General features: G+C 49.1%; 7 protein-coding genes across 7 annotated transcripts; 4 read left to right on the top strand and 3 right to left on the bottom strand.

Annotated features, from left to right (window-relative positions):
• Window positions 1–176: 176 nt before the first annotated feature.
• Window positions 177–4,582, top strand: BDW70DRAFT_151248 (amidase signature domain-containing protein; the record flags this gene model as incomplete). The annotated part of the gene is made up of 7 exons (XM_073739266.1): window positions 177–1,208; window positions 1,258–2,021; window positions 2,739–2,984; window positions 3,037–3,058; window positions 3,117–3,389; window positions 3,442–3,636; window positions 3,695–4,582. 7 exons carry the CDS (start codon window positions 177–179, stop codon window positions 4,580–4,582), a joined length of 3,420 nt encoding a protein of 1,139 aa, XP_073594698.1.
• Window positions 4,583–4,979: 397 nt separating this feature from the next.
• Window positions 4,980–6,460, top strand: BDW70DRAFT_74405 (polysaccharide deacetylase family protein). Its single transcript, XM_073744734.1, has 4 exons — window positions 4,980–5,302; window positions 5,355–5,932; window positions 6,000–6,103; window positions 6,160–6,460. The coding sequence occupies exons 1-4, from the start codon at window positions 5,197–5,199 to the stop codon at window positions 6,293–6,295; spliced, it is 924 nt and encodes a 307-aa protein (XP_073594697.1). The 5' UTR covers window positions 4,980–5,196; the 3' UTR covers window positions 6,296–6,460.
• Window positions 6,461–6,480: 20 nt separating this feature from the next.
• BDW70DRAFT_74399 (replication factor C subunit 4) lies at window positions 6,481–7,927 on the bottom strand. The gene is made up of 5 exons (XM_073744733.1): window positions 7,804–7,927; window positions 7,530–7,750; window positions 7,374–7,473; window positions 6,902–7,324; window positions 6,481–6,850 (listed from the first exon to the last, which is right to left on the bottom strand). The coding sequence occupies exons 1-5, from the start codon at window positions 7,890–7,892 to the stop codon at window positions 6,625–6,627; spliced, it is 1,059 nt and encodes a 352-aa protein (XP_073594696.1). The 5' UTR covers window positions 7,893–7,927; the 3' UTR covers window positions 6,481–6,624.
• Window positions 7,928–8,100: 173 nt separating this feature from the next.
• BDW70DRAFT_74387 (uncharacterized protein) lies at window positions 8,101–8,978 on the top strand. Its single transcript, XM_073744732.1, has 3 exons — window positions 8,101–8,652; window positions 8,710–8,778; window positions 8,837–8,978. Exons 1-3 carry the CDS (start codon window positions 8,301–8,303, stop codon window positions 8,932–8,934), a joined length of 519 nt encoding a protein of 172 aa, XP_073594695.1. The 5' UTR covers window positions 8,101–8,300; the 3' UTR covers window positions 8,935–8,978.
• Window positions 8,711–10,409, bottom strand: BDW70DRAFT_74381 (protein GET4). Its single transcript, XM_073744731.1, has 4 exons — window positions 10,234–10,409; window positions 9,901–10,157; window positions 9,666–9,818; window positions 8,711–9,606 (listed from the first exon to the last, which is right to left on the bottom strand). Exons 1-4 carry the CDS (start codon window positions 10,275–10,277, stop codon window positions 9,023–9,025), a joined length of 1,038 nt encoding a protein of 345 aa, XP_073594694.1. The 5' UTR covers window positions 10,278–10,409; the 3' UTR covers window positions 8,711–9,022.
• A 108-nt stretch (window positions 10,410–10,517) lies between these two features.
• On the top strand, window positions 10,518–12,435 carry BDW70DRAFT_138820 (DXO/RAI1 family decapping nuclease). The gene is made up of 9 exons (XM_073737291.1): window positions 10,518–10,690; window positions 10,751–10,993; window positions 11,069–11,100; window positions 11,151–11,178; window positions 11,231–11,238; window positions 11,303–11,406; window positions 11,462–11,632; window positions 11,696–11,995; window positions 12,058–12,435. The coding sequence occupies exons 1-9, from the start codon at window positions 10,613–10,615 to the stop codon at window positions 12,201–12,203; spliced, it is 1,110 nt and encodes a 369-aa protein (XP_073594693.1). The 5' UTR covers window positions 10,518–10,612; the 3' UTR covers window positions 12,204–12,435.
• Window positions 12,266–14,047, bottom strand: BDW70DRAFT_151243 (tRNA dimethylallyltransferase; the record flags this gene model as incomplete). Its single annotated transcript, XM_073739265.1, has 3 exons — window positions 12,266–12,385; window positions 12,601–13,926; window positions 13,997–14,047. The coding sequence occupies 3 exons, from the start codon at window positions 14,045–14,047 to the stop codon at window positions 12,266–12,268; spliced, it is 1,497 nt and encodes a 498-aa protein (XP_073594692.1).
• Window positions 14,048–14,096: the final 49 nt, after the last annotated feature.

Below are 14,096 nucleotides of genomic sequence, written 5' to 3'. Positions count from 1 at the left end.
TCATTTATGCTATCCAACGCTCTGGGATCAGCCCTTTGTTCTGACTGACACTGGAGACGATCTTCCTCTCTGTTGTCTACCAAAGGGCATGGCAGCCTTGCGACAGTCACTGCTCCGATCAACCACCACCACCAACCAACACCTCCTTTCGACAACCAACATATCTACACGACGCCATGTCCCGTATAACCTTTACTGCTCACGAATTGAGATCTGAAAATGGCGCTAGGGACTCGCTAGAACTCGCTTCTTTGGCCTCGTCCTCTCCCGAATCCGCCCTCGACCTCTCTCGCTCATCTTCCCCTTCAGGCATTTCGTCCTCGCGCAAGTTATCGCTAGAAGATGAGGAACCCCTCTCGAACTCCAATCCACATATGACCCATTTGTCGTCACGACCGCGACCTGATCGGTCATACTCGATCTCTTCCGCATTCGATTTTGGGAGGAATCTGTTTCCTCTGTCCCAGACTGCCGATGGCTACTCTCCGTTGGGGGCTCCAACTCAAATCGATAGAGATGGTGGTGGTCTTGATGGTTCGTTAGAGCGGAATAAGACGTTGACCTATATCAATGGATTATCCCTGGTCGTGGGACTAGTGATCGGCTCGGGAATCTTCTCATCACCCAGCCAAGTCAACGCCAATGCGGGATCACCTGGTGGTGCACTGATTGCCTGGCTCGTTGCCGGATTATTGGCTTGGACCGGAGCGGCAAGTTATGCTGAGCTGGGAGGCGCTATCCCTCTAAATGGAGGTGCCCAGGCTTATCTGTCCAAAATATTCGGAGAGTTGGCGGGATTCCTCTTTACGTGGTGCGCTGTCTTAGTGCTCAAGCCTGGCAGTGCAGCCATTATCTCGATCATCTTCGGAGAATATGTGGTTCGAGCGATATTAGGTGCCGAAGTCGAACAGATCAGCCCTTGGATCAACAAAGGAGTTGCCTTTGGTGGACTTCTTGTAGTTATTTGCCTCAACTGTCTCTCTACTCGGTTAGCTGCACGGATTGGAGATTTATTCATGATATTCAAATTTGTCGCGTTGATCGGTGTCGCAATTATTGGGATTATTGTTGCCGCCACCGGCCTGTCAGCGAAGGGGCAGGCCAATCAGGAATGGAAAATCAGCTGGTTTGAGGGCACGAACATGGATATTTCAGGTTGGGCTATGGCATTGTATGCAGGTCTGTGGGCATTCGATGGCTGGGACAATGTGGGTATCGCCAATACAACTTTCAGATCGGCCCACTGACACAGTGCAGACAAACTACGTGACGGGTGAATTCAAAAACCCAAATCGAGACCTCCCGCGCGTGATTCATACTGCAATGCCCCTGGTGATTGTTTCTTATCTCTTGGCCAATGTCTCCTACTTCTTCGTCCTGCCTCATTCCACCATTGAAGCTACCAACACCATTGCCGTCCAGTTCGGTGACAAGGTATTTGGTAGTATAGGTGCCCTGATCTTTGCGCTTATAGTTTCTGCAAGCTGTTTCGGTGCTTTGAATGCGACTATTTTCACGAGCGGACGCCTAGTCTACGCAGCTGGTAAGGAAGGTTATCTTCCGTCACTGTTCGGCAACCTCTGGACGCAAGGCTCGTCCAGCAGCATGAACCGGCTTCAACGCCAGTCGTGGATGAGCAAGTTAGTCCGTCGGGTCTTCGGCAATGGGACATGGATTGGCTACACACCCATTAACGCGATGGCGCTGAATGGCATCCTTACTTTGCTTTATGTCATCGTTGGCGAGTTCAGCACCCTTGTCACCTTCTACGGCGTTGCAGGATACACGTTCTATTTTCTCACCGTGCTGGGTCTCATCGTGCTTCGCGTTCGGGAACCGCAGCTAGAGCGGCCCTATAAGACCTGGATTTCGACGCCGATTATATTCTGCTGTGTCAGTCTTTTCTTGCTCAGTCGTGCCGTCATCTCCGAACCACTACAAACTCTCATTGTAGTAGCATTCATTGTCGCTGGGGTCCCGGTTTATTTCTGGCGCATCTACAAGCGGGACGGTAAGAAGGCGTTTCAAGGATGGAGCCTTTGGCATTCACGATGATCATGAACAATTTAGCCCTTTCTTTATTCGCTTTGGTCGACCGTTCAGGTTACGCTACGGATTATCGGTTATAATCATACTTCTTACATCCATTTTGATCACAGGTCGCCCTTGCCTTAGTACCCGATCAACGAATATCAACGACTCACCGCATGTTGGAGTTTGGATGGGGTTCTCGTCTGTCTCCTCCGGCACGAGACATTTGTATTATAGAGTTGGCCGGGGTTGAGGTGAGCAGGAGTCATGATTCTATGAATGTGCCCGCGGCAGTTAAAACTAATAGAGGCGGAAACAAGACGTGAGGTTATTTACGCCTATGAAAGAAATGTCTTTACTACATCTTAATCATAATACTATACAGCCCTCAAATATCGGGATCTGATATGACCGCCACTTTTGCAGCACAACCTGCAGTAGCGCCATTAGTCAACTAATCAGGTACTTATCATGGAGAACGACCCAAATGACTCCAACTCCAACCCAGCTCCACCCCCGACATTAGTCGGGGACGCACCAGGATGACTCCAATATGGTCGCCCTAGAACGCGCAAAATCGCTCGAGACATGATTCGCAGATGGACAAACTTCCTTAGATACATAAGAACGACAAGAAATGAAAGGCTTCTAGGTTGAAGTGCTCCAACTTACTCTTCATTATCTAACTCCAATACGAGGATGGGCAGCCTTCAACCATGGGAGCAGACAGTCGCAAAGAAACGTGCTCTGCGCGACCAGGCACTCAATCCGTATTTTGTCTCTGACATTGACAACCGGCCGCCTCGGGTCCGCTCTGTTTCGGATCGCTCTTGTCTTGAAGATGACCCGCTGGTTCAGGAGATAACAAACATTGACAATATTCCGGCCCTGGTAGAGCAGCTCCAGAAAGGCCGCTTTACTGCTGAGCAAGTCACTTTCGCGTATATCAGAAGGTAAGTTTGTTAGACGGTCATTGTCGATTCTATCGGTGCTGATCGGTTCCAGGGCTACTGTAGCTCACCAACTTGTAAGTCAAGACCAGGATGCCGGAGTTTATCTGGTCTCAGCTGACTCGATGATTTCAGACAAATTGCATCACGGAAGTCATATTCAATGACGCCTTGGCCCAAGCTCGAGAACTGGACAGGGTGTTCAAAGCAACAGGAAGGCTGATAGGACCCCTCCACGGTGTTCCAGTTACAGTCAAGGATCAGTTCAACGTCAAGGGCTATGACTCGACTATCGGCTATGTTGGCCGGTCATTCTCTCCCGCATCCGAGGACGCAATTTTGGTTCAGATGCTCAAGAAAATGGGGGCCATTATCCTGGCCAAAACGAACCTACCGCAAAGCATCATGGTTTGTCTCTTCAGTTGGCGATATACTGTCTCACAAGTCTGACGGCAACCAGTGGGCGGAAACAGAAAATCCACTATGGGGTTTGACAACCAATCCTCGTGATCCTGCGCTCACACCTGGTGGCTCTACTGGCGGCGAGGCTGCGCTGCTTGCATTGCATGGCTCTATCTTAGGGTTTGGCACAGACATCGGCGGTAGTATTCGAATCCCGCAAAGCATTCTGGGATTGTATGGATTCAAACCTAGCGTACGTCTACCGTTTCGCGGAAGCACGCCAATTGTAACTGCAACTAACAATAGAGTAGAGCGGCAGGCTGCCCTATCGCGGCGTCCCTGTCTCCACGGAGGGTCAGGAGCACGTTCCCTCGTCCGTTGGCCCAATGGCCCGCGATATCAACTCGATATGCTATATAACCCGGCTTCTAACCAGTTCTCGCCCCTGGGATCTAGATCCAAGATGCGCAAACCTGCCATGGAATGAAAGCGTCTTCCAGGACATACAGTCCCGGCCACTGGTAATAGGTTTGATCCTCGACGATGGGGTGGTAAAGATACATCCTCCCATCGAACGTGCGATGCGAGAACTTGCAGCCAAGCTCGAAGCAAACGGCCACGAACTTGTCACCTGGAATACATCCGACCACCTCAGATGCATAAGTCTGATGGATCGATACTATACCGTTGATGGAGGAGAGGATGTGCGCCGCGATGTCGCTGTGGCCGGAGAGCCCTTCATCCCCCACGTCGAAGCATTGGTGAATCGCGGAGAACCCATTTCAGTCTACGAGTACTGGCAGATGAATACGGAGAGGAATAATCTGCAAAAGAAATACCTGGACGAGTGGAATGCAGCTCGCTCGCCGACTGAGAAACCTGTTGATGTCCTACTTAGCCCGACAATGCCACATGTTGCCGTGCCTCACCGGAGCGTGCGCTGGGTTGGGTATACCAAGATCTGGAATCTCCTTGATTACCCAGCCATCACTTTCCCTGTGGATGAAGTTAGGGCAGATAAGGATGTACTTCTGCCAGACTATCGGCCGAGAAATGACCTTGATGCATGGAATTGGAGTCTTTATGACGCCGAGGGTATGGAGGGTCAACCCGTTAACCTGCAGGTAATTGGGAAACGGCTAGAGGAGGAGAGCTTACTGGGGGCTGCTACAGTGATTGAGCGGATTTGGCGGAGTTAGTCACTTTCTGATCGGAAGAGAAATGAACCTCTCTGGTCCCCTACCCCATCTCTAGGCCCATATATCCCCACTTCTGAGGCCCTTCCTGTTGCTGTATGGGTCGTGAGCGGTAAGCTCTTTACGCACCGAACATCCCATATATTCTGTGGTCCAGTATAGTCATACTGCTGCAGTGGCTGAAATTCAGGCATTGTGTATAAAAATTAGGGCCACAATTATGATATATGATACAAAACTCGAGTCTATGACCAGCCCTTGGTTCATTGTACTGCAAGATAACGATAAGGAAGCCAACCCCTCACGCCGCGATAAGCCAGCGGGGAACACTCCACCGATAACTTTCAAGGAGTCCTCCATGGTATCCCAAACTGCCGATTTTCAGTCCAACGGCGCATTGGTCAAATTGCAGGCACAGAAGTTGCTCCAACTCGAGTTTACCCCGCGGCTGCCCGGCTTATCATTGCGTAACTGATTCCTACAGTACCTGCAACCTTTTATCGGCTTTTGAAGCAAACCCCACCCTTGGTCAGTTAAGAAGCTCAGAAGGACAGCGTCAGGATGAAGACATAAAGTCTTATTACCTACACCACCACCTAAACGAAGCAAGTGACAATATGGGAAAGAAGCGAGTTCTCGTATCCTACGGTGTCGATATCGATGCCGTCTCCGGCTGGCTAGGCTCATATGGCGGCGAAGACAGCGCCAGTGATATCAGTCGAGGTATGAATGCACGTAATGCAATAATCCTATTCCATTTATCTCACAATCGCAGGCCTCTTCGCCGGCCACGTGGGAACCCCGCGTCTTCTTAAGCTTTTTGAGAAATACGGCATCAAAGCCACCTGGTTCATCCCTGGTCACTCACTCGAAACCTTCCCCGAAGAATGCGCCATGGTCCGCGACGCGGGCCACGAAATCGGCTTGCACGGGTACAGCCACGAGAACCCAACAGACATGACAATTGAGCAGCAAAAAATCATCCTCGACAAGACCTACCGCATGATTACGGACTTCTGCGGGAAACCACCGCGCGGCACCGTTGCCCCGTGGTGGGAGACATCCCAGGAGATGACGGAGTTGCTGCTCGACTATGGGATCGAGTATGACCATTCCATGCTGCATCATGATTGTCAGATGTACTGGCTCCGTACGGGCGATAGCTGGACGAAGATCAATTATAGCCAGAAGCCGGAGACTTGGATGAAGCCTTTGGAGAGGGGTAAGGAGACAGGGCTAGTGGAGATACCGGGAAATTGGTACCTTGATGACTTGCCACCGATGATGTTTATCAAGAAGGCGCCGAATAGTCATGGTTGGGTAAATCCGAGAGATGTGGAGGATATTTGGAAGGTTTGTTCATCTCTGTTTTCTTTTCCCCTGCTCTTTGAGGATTTGATGTTGACCTTTCGCCTCTTAGGATCATTTCGATTACTTCTATCGTGAGTATGATGAGTTTGTCTTTCCTATGACCATTCATCCGGATGTTTCCGGTCGTCCGCATGTTCTTCTTATGCATGAGAGGTTGGTCATTGCTTAAAGATATTCACTAAGAGGTTCTGGTACACTAACAGGGTTAGGATCATCGAACACATCAATAAACACGAGGGCGTGGAGTGGGTGACTATGGAGCAGATGTGCGATGACTTTAAGAGCAAGAACAAACCTCCTGCTGGTGCTAGAATGCCCGCTTCTCCTTCGTCAGTGCTGAAATAGTCAGCATTAAGCAACCATCATACGAAACTTCCGATAGTCTTCTTTTGTTGACAACTCCGGTACGGAAGAATATAGTGAGAAGGCCACGACTCAGGGGATTACGCAGTGTGATTGCCCGGAAAGTGATTTGGATGTTTGCAAATACTCAATGAAGAATCTATGATATCAAGGCTTCTAGTCCGAGATTGGTGGCTTTAGGTGATGGCTCCTCAGCGCGAGGCTATTTTTTCAGAAAATGTATATAGTATCTCACGAAGATAGCTTCTATTATCAAATCACTTCATTAGCCGCCATTGACTCCCGCAACACTGTGCCAAACAATCATCGCTTCATGACTGTGGGGGCTCGAATAGTTGTGGCTTCATATTCACTTTACTGATTTTCGCTATTAGTCCACTCAATTGCAGTAGACTTTGCACACCGTCGAGGATCCTCATATGCGTGAAGCCAATCTCGCGGATAAACTCCAGTTTCGAATGTTCGGAAAGCGTTGGAATCGTCTTCGTCACCTTGAACATAGTGCTAATAATGTCATGAGCGGAGTACCCAAGGTCCCTGAGAAGAGGATTAGCTATTTTAGAGTGACCGCTGGAAAGGCTCTTATACCATAGCTCATTTAGTGTTTCCAGAGCAGAATCCACCTTTCCCTCCCAGCACGCTTTGATCATCGCCTGAACTTTGATTGGATGAGGGCTATCAACCACACGGAAGACGTTATCCCCGCTGACCAAACCGAAACCAGACCAGGTACTCTGTAAATTGTTGAGAGCCTGGCGCATATCTCCCTCAGCGCTGAAAACAAGTGCTGCAAGTCCATCCTCTGTGTATTTGACCTGTTCTGCGTCGCAAACCTGCTTCAATCGTTTTACGATCTGTGCATCAGTTAATCTGGCGTATCGAAGGATAGCACATCGGGATTGTAGCGGTTCAATGATCTTGTTTGATTGGTTGCACGCAAATGCGAATCGTGTCGTAGAGGAGTAGATTTCCATCGTCCGCCGCAACGCCTGCTGAGCACCTGATGTCATACTAGAAACCCCGTAAGTGGTAAGTCTAGAACACATGTGCGTACACGTACCTATCAGCTTCATCAAGTATAACAATCTTGTGACGACCAGGAGGCAGCGTTACTTTCTTCTGAGCAAACCCTTTGATACGATTCCGCACCACGTCGATACCTTGATAAACCGACGAGTCAAAACACTATTATTGCTAAACTCAGGGGCGAATATACCTCTCTCATCACTAGCGTTCAATTCCAAAACAGCCTCTTTATAAGAGTCACCTAGCAACTGCCGTGCCAGGCAGAGAATTGAGGTTGTCTTTCCTATACCAGGCATGCCTGAAATAATCACATGAGGCATATTTCCATCTTTGGCGATGATCTTTAAGCGCTCTACCGTTTCCGTGTTGCCGACAACGTCGTCAAGAAATACTGGACGGTATTTTTCGACCCTAAAGTAGGTTGTCAACTCTCGAAGCTCTGGTGCTTCCATAGTGCAGCGTACCAAGGCAGCTCATAGTCTGGGGGAGCCCCAGCAGTATTAGTCTTCAGGGCATTGCGAGCAGCACTAGCTGAAGATTCGGCCTGAGTCATGGTTGCAATTCGCTAAGCCAATGCTATTCTTATATGTACGGTCAGGACAAGTAGAACAGAGCTCACAATGTGGAAGACGCGAGTTCAGCCCGCAGACGCGTAGCTATTTTACCGCTTTTGGCCACCATGTTTGCTTCGTTTGCATCTATACTGGCTTTCCTACAGCACCTGTGCTCTGCATACCTCAACCACCGTTATATAAAGGCAGCGTTAAGCCGCATTTTTAGAAGGCTAAGACCTTGCCCTCGCTTTACCACATTCATGTATTGTCTGGACGCGACAATACCCTTTCAACTATGATATCGGCGACCAACTAGAAAAAGTCACCTAACTTGCGCCTTATCTTTACCCACAAATGGTTACATCCTTCGCAGTACTATTCGTTCCTTGAACATATTGTCCATCACAATGGGAACAACGTCGGTTCGCCGGAACCTTTTCCAGAACCACCTTAGCAGTCGCCCAATTTCGAACCCTGCACCGAATACCCGGACGTCAGGGCTTTCCTCTCAATTATTGCAGTCCAATGTGCCCGAGTCAAACTCGTCCAGCTCTGTCGGTCTCATGGATGACGGTGAGATTGTTGTGAAAGACAAAAATGGCAGCTTTTCGCTGGATATACCCGTCTTGCCGCCCATTGTGGGCGAAGACGAGGACGAGATGGAAGGCATTGAAACTGAAGGCACTGGCGGGGACTCTACGGCTGCTACCGGAGCTGAACCTACGGGACAGGGCAGGATGAGCGGAAGACAGAAAGAGAGTATGTCAAGGTGTTTGTTTACGGGACAGACCGGCAAATCTAATTCTTGGAATATAGAGTTTGAAGCGGGTCTTATGGAAATCATGTACAGGAACCGGAACAGACAAACGAGTAGTGAACCACACGGTGAGCTTTCTCTGCACGTTTTGCGAGAGGCCCGATGCCATGGTGCTGACATTGACAGAAATTCTGAATCTCATTTACCAGAGTCTTAGAAATAAAGTCGCTGCACTGGATGAAGACAACTGGATGTACGAGCCCGAAGCCGATACGCGTGTATAGCGACAATATGTGTCAACGGCACATGACAACCCATTTACCACATGGATACTGCTCATGCCCTAACTGTATTCACCGTGCAAGGGGCTACCTAGTCAAGTTCCATGTTTGATGGCGGTGCCTCGACTTTTCTTGACTGACCCCTTCCTGAAGCCGACCTTCTACCGCCATCCTGTCCACCTCCAAACAACATGCTGCCCATCATATCCAACAGCGGGTTTCCCTGCCTAGGGATATTGATACCGAAGTACTGCTCGCCGATTTGGAGAAGTGCATCATCGAGGATCCCGGCCTCTTTGATCTGCGTAGCATAGTGCGCGGTTAATTGCTTGAACAGATCCGCTGTTCCTCGCTGAATGGCGAGCAGCAGCATGTTGAGAAAGTTCAATAATGGAAGCGCAGGGAAAACTCGAACGTCAGAGGTAGCACTGCTGACATCTTGCACTCCAAGGCTCGGGTTTGCGGAGCTGAGGCGGGACGTGAAGATCAAGAACGCCTTGTTGGCACTGCGCAGGTTGCCAATCAGTAGAAAAGGGATTACTGCGCGTGCTGCATAAATGCCTGCTGTATGCGGCTCGTCGCTCGTATACCACTCGTACTCAAGTTTCGCCAACGTCTCAGCTGACTCGGAGGTGCCCAGCACAAGATGTTTTTCAGCTTCATAGGGCTCTTGGTCTGGATTCATTATTAGAGAATTCCATTTCCCATCTTTCAAGGCGCGATGCCCGCCATACCTTCCGCGTATACAGATCCAACAGCATGGTGTAACTCGGGGTCTCCTCGCTCCACTGACCCGAACCTTCCACTCCACCCAATCGCTTCCTGGATAAACCTCTTTCGTGTAGGCTCCTCTGACGGAAATTCACGTAGAAGTTCAATCAAACGCTCTGCGGATCGCACGCCGTTAGCATTGTACATTCTGGAACGTAACGGAGACTAATCTACTGTGTGAAACAGCTTCGAACTCACTTTTACGAGCACGCCCCTCCGCATCATCATCACTCCCTACAATTTCCCAGCCTGCTTTGACATATACTTCAGTCACCAACATAATAGCTAGATCACCTCCGCTGGCTGAAGCTCCTTGTTGCGATCCAGCCCTAAGGAGGGCAGTAGCGCCGCCAGCCAATATCTCCGCCGCAGCATCATAATTGTTCTGTTTAATGTACCGTGCGGCAATGACCCGTAGTTGTTGGTGAGCTTCGTAATAAGCTCCGGATGCGATCCTGAAGAAATACGAGCGCGCGTTAGATGTACGTTTTTCCTAACGTTTCAGGACCCTCGGAGGCAGCCTCAACTCACTTCTCTCGCTGTCGAGCAATTGTCTTGTCAATCCGTGAGGTCATTGCGTCTGGTTATAAGTCCGCATATAACGGAGGTTGGAAATAGGTAGCGACAAATGAAAAGTGGCCCTGACTATGTGATTAGTTTATGTTCAGTGGGAGAGCAACGGAAATGGCCGGGTTCCTGGAGAAGTGAAGGTGTTGCGCTGGACAGCTTTTGGTGGGGACACTGCGAGAGCGACGATTGATTCGGGCCTTCCAGAAGGGCCGCTAAGATTAATACAAACACTTCGACATCATCCCGTTCAACCACCAAAAACATGTGCGTAACAAAGAACTACATGGGCTGACATATTACTACCCAATCCAAATCACCAAAAGAAATATCAGTACAAGGAATGATGAATCGGGAGACTTTCGACATTCAGCCCATCGGCCGCTTCTATGGATCTAATACTGCCATTCGGCGGCCAAGGGTAGGTTCTATAAGTAAATTCCGACCCATGATTTGGAAGTTCCTGACGGCCTAAGCACAGGAAATTGCGTGTTTCTCCTATGATGATCAACACAAATTTCATCTTGGAGACACATCCCTGCGATACTACTACCCGCCGCAGCTGCCGGCGGATCTGAATCGCGGCTTCGACACCTTTCAGAAGCTGGACGATACAGCGGATGAACATATAGATGCGTTGCTAGATACCATTGCCGCTATGGAAAAAGAGACTGGAAAGCGATGCGAAGCCGATATCATCACCTGGCGGGGGATGATGACCAAGGTCGATATACGCTGCTATATGCTGCAGCTTCTTTATTACTAAATGGCAATTTCAAGCTGATAATGTGGCAAACAGATTCTCACTGCGCCGTTTGACGATATGAATGGGTGTGTATGGTAGTTCTGAATACTGCTCCTCGCTAATGTTATGCGTATAGGTTTGAGATGAACGCAACTTGCTTCCAGGTAAGCTCAGCCTAGTGCCCAAAACTTAACCCAAAACTGACTGTTCTCTTAGGGAACTATGTGCGTATGTTCTCATACTTCACAGAGCCAGCAAATCATAATCTGACTCGTATTCCTTGCTTAGATTCATTGAGGAAAATAATGCCTACAAGAACAAGCAGAAACAGCTCCAGCGGCAACAAAGAATGCCACCCGGGATGGCCTCTCAAGACCTGATGGCTTATTGGGGTTTGTTGCCATGTTCGTTCTCAACAACAGTGCCGCGTTCCATAACACCTCATAGGCTACAAGTTCGAAACCATATCTGTTCTCGACAAGACATGGGATGAAGCAACCAGGGAAGAGATTGAAGGCCGGGAGAACCTTGTTGTGAATAATAATGCGCAATACTGCTCAGTTGTGCGCACTGGTATCGGACGGACGAAACTCGTCCTCGGGGGAGAAGTCGATGCCAGTAAGTTATCTCCCCATTTCTCAAATGGCTAAAGAGAGAACGTCTTTGACCGCAATCCGGCAGTTTGGGACAGTAAACCGGAGCGCAAGGAAGACTCAATTAACTGGGTGGAGCTCAAGACCTCTGCCGAAATCAGAAAGGATTGGGACATGGTCAAATTCGAGCGGAAACTCCTGAAATTCTGGGCGCAGTCCTTCCTCCTCGGTGTCCCCAAAATAGTCGTGGGATTCCGTGACCAGGGTGGGATTCTACGACGCTTGGAAGAACTCGAGACAGCCAACATCCCAAACAGAGTGAGGAAATCAGGTCGTGGAACATGGGACGGGAATATCTGCATCAACTTCGCCGCTACTTTTCTGGAGTGTATGTTGTTCCGTCTCCGCACATTTTGTCTGGAGTATATACTGATTCATCTTATACATTAGGGCTTAAATCGGTAATCAAAGAGGGAGGAACATGGAGGCTTCGAAAAGTAGAGAAGTCTTCTGTAATTGAGGTATACCAAGTCGAAGAAAGCGGCACTGGCGATATCCTTTCGCAAGCTTTCTTGACCTGGCGCTCAACAACATGACCTTACTTAACACCTCTCTGAATATGAGTTTATATATCAACCTTTTCAGTACCCCCTACATCCTACGTCGAGAACCCTAAGTGCTGCTTTTCAGACTCCACTGCTGGCGAAACCGTCTTGGCGATTGGTGAAACGAGATCGTCAAGCAAGAGCAAGCTATGTTCTCTCTCTCGGCTAGAATTCTATGCGTCATTTTAGAGATAGTCTATCTACTACCCTAGCTGATCAGCTTGGACAACACAGAGGCAACTTGTGGCCTCCGCTACTTTGACCGCTAAATAGCAACGCAACGGCGAAATCACTCTAAGTCTGAAAGACCAAACCTCTATAGATTCTCACTGTCAACACTTTCCTTGAATCGTGCTCCCGAGTCCAGCTCTTCGGTACTTTCCGACACCTTCTCTAGGGTGTCCCCTAAATTCTCTTGCCGCTTCCGTAGATATGCATCCCGCTCTCGCTTCTTTGCAAGACTCTTCAGAACTCTTTTATGGACGCTTCCGTTAATGTGTATTTGCCACTGCTCCTTGTTTGTCAATGTCTTCCGACAGATATCACAGGTAATACATTGTGTTGGACTGTGGTCGGTAGATAACGATTTGGCCTCCAGAGCTTCAAAAGTTGTCTTCGCAAGCTCAGAGATAGATTTAGGATCCGGTAACAGCTTTTTCCCAATGTGGGCTTCAACAATGCGCTCGGATGGCTCTGTGATGTTCTTCGTCCAGTCTTCGACTTTCGTACTATCCAGAATATACAAGCGATCGGTCATACCCCCTTTTGCAAGACCAGTCCAAAGCTTGTTGCGAATCCACTTAAGCTGGGACATGGCATACTGACGAGTTGCAATTTTGACTGACCCAATGCATGACTGCTTGAGTGTTTCTAGCTCTTTCTCGGTCCTAGAGTCTTCCCTAAGCGCGTTGAAATACGGCGCTAACTCTTTGAACCCAATCGAGATCCATACACCTCGGGTCTGATCAACAGTTATACCTTGGGCCTTTTGCTCTTGAAGATAGTCTGACATGCGGCTTGCTTCGGACAACAATCCTTGTTCAACCATAACATCCACACGCTTGAACAACCTCTCTTCCAGAATAGCCTTTTCAGAGTGCACCCAGAATATCGCAGTGTCAAAGCGCAATTGCCCCCAATCTGATCCATTATCATTGTTTGCGTTGGCTTGTTTCGACTGCCGCTGCTCAGCATACACCTGCGACGCCGGTTTTCCCGTCTGAAAATATATTTCCAATGAGCGACGGATCTTGCGCGTGTCCTTCGGATGCCAATGGTCTGCCATTATTGGGTCCACCTCACGTAATTTCTGTAATATCAACTCCGGCTCTGCATTGAGGATAGGCCACTTGACCGCTGAGTCAACATCTTCTGCCGGACATGAATCGGACTCTTCGTCTGATGATTCCGGCTCTTTCGACACTAGTTGATGTTGAAACAACACTGATTGTGTATAGTAGTGGGTGCCGCCAACCAAGACCGGTAGTTTCCCTCGTGCATGGATATCATTGATCAGGCGTAAACATTCCCTTCGAAACATCGATATTCGCCATGGATTCTCCTCCAAGTCTATACAGCTTATCAAATGATGCGGTACGCCGTGGCGTTCTTCGACGGGGATCTGATTCGTTATGATTGGGAGGCCGCGATACATCTGCATCGCGTCGCCATTAATGACTTCGCCATTAAACCGAGAAGCAATATCGACTGCAAGCTATCTGTGTCTGTCAGCGTCTGTTTCTCGCTTGTGTCAAAAAGCCAAGGGCAATCAAGGGGTCATTTACCTTTGATTTTCCCGTGCCCGTGGCGCCGACAACGGCTACGAGGGAACGCATTGCGGAAGGGCGTCTAGGCAGGGAAAGCGAAGAGAGATTTCTGAGCATG

This window comes from Aspergillus foveolatus, assembly GCF_047715535.1.
Source record: "Aspergillus foveolatus strain CBS 279.81 unplaced genomic scaffold BDW70scaffold_34, whole genome shotgun sequence".
Classification (NCBI taxonomy): Eukaryota; Fungi; Ascomycota; class Eurotiomycetes; order Eurotiales; family Aspergillaceae; genus Aspergillus; species Aspergillus foveolatus.
This window is presented reverse-complemented; position numbering and strand designations above follow the sequence as displayed.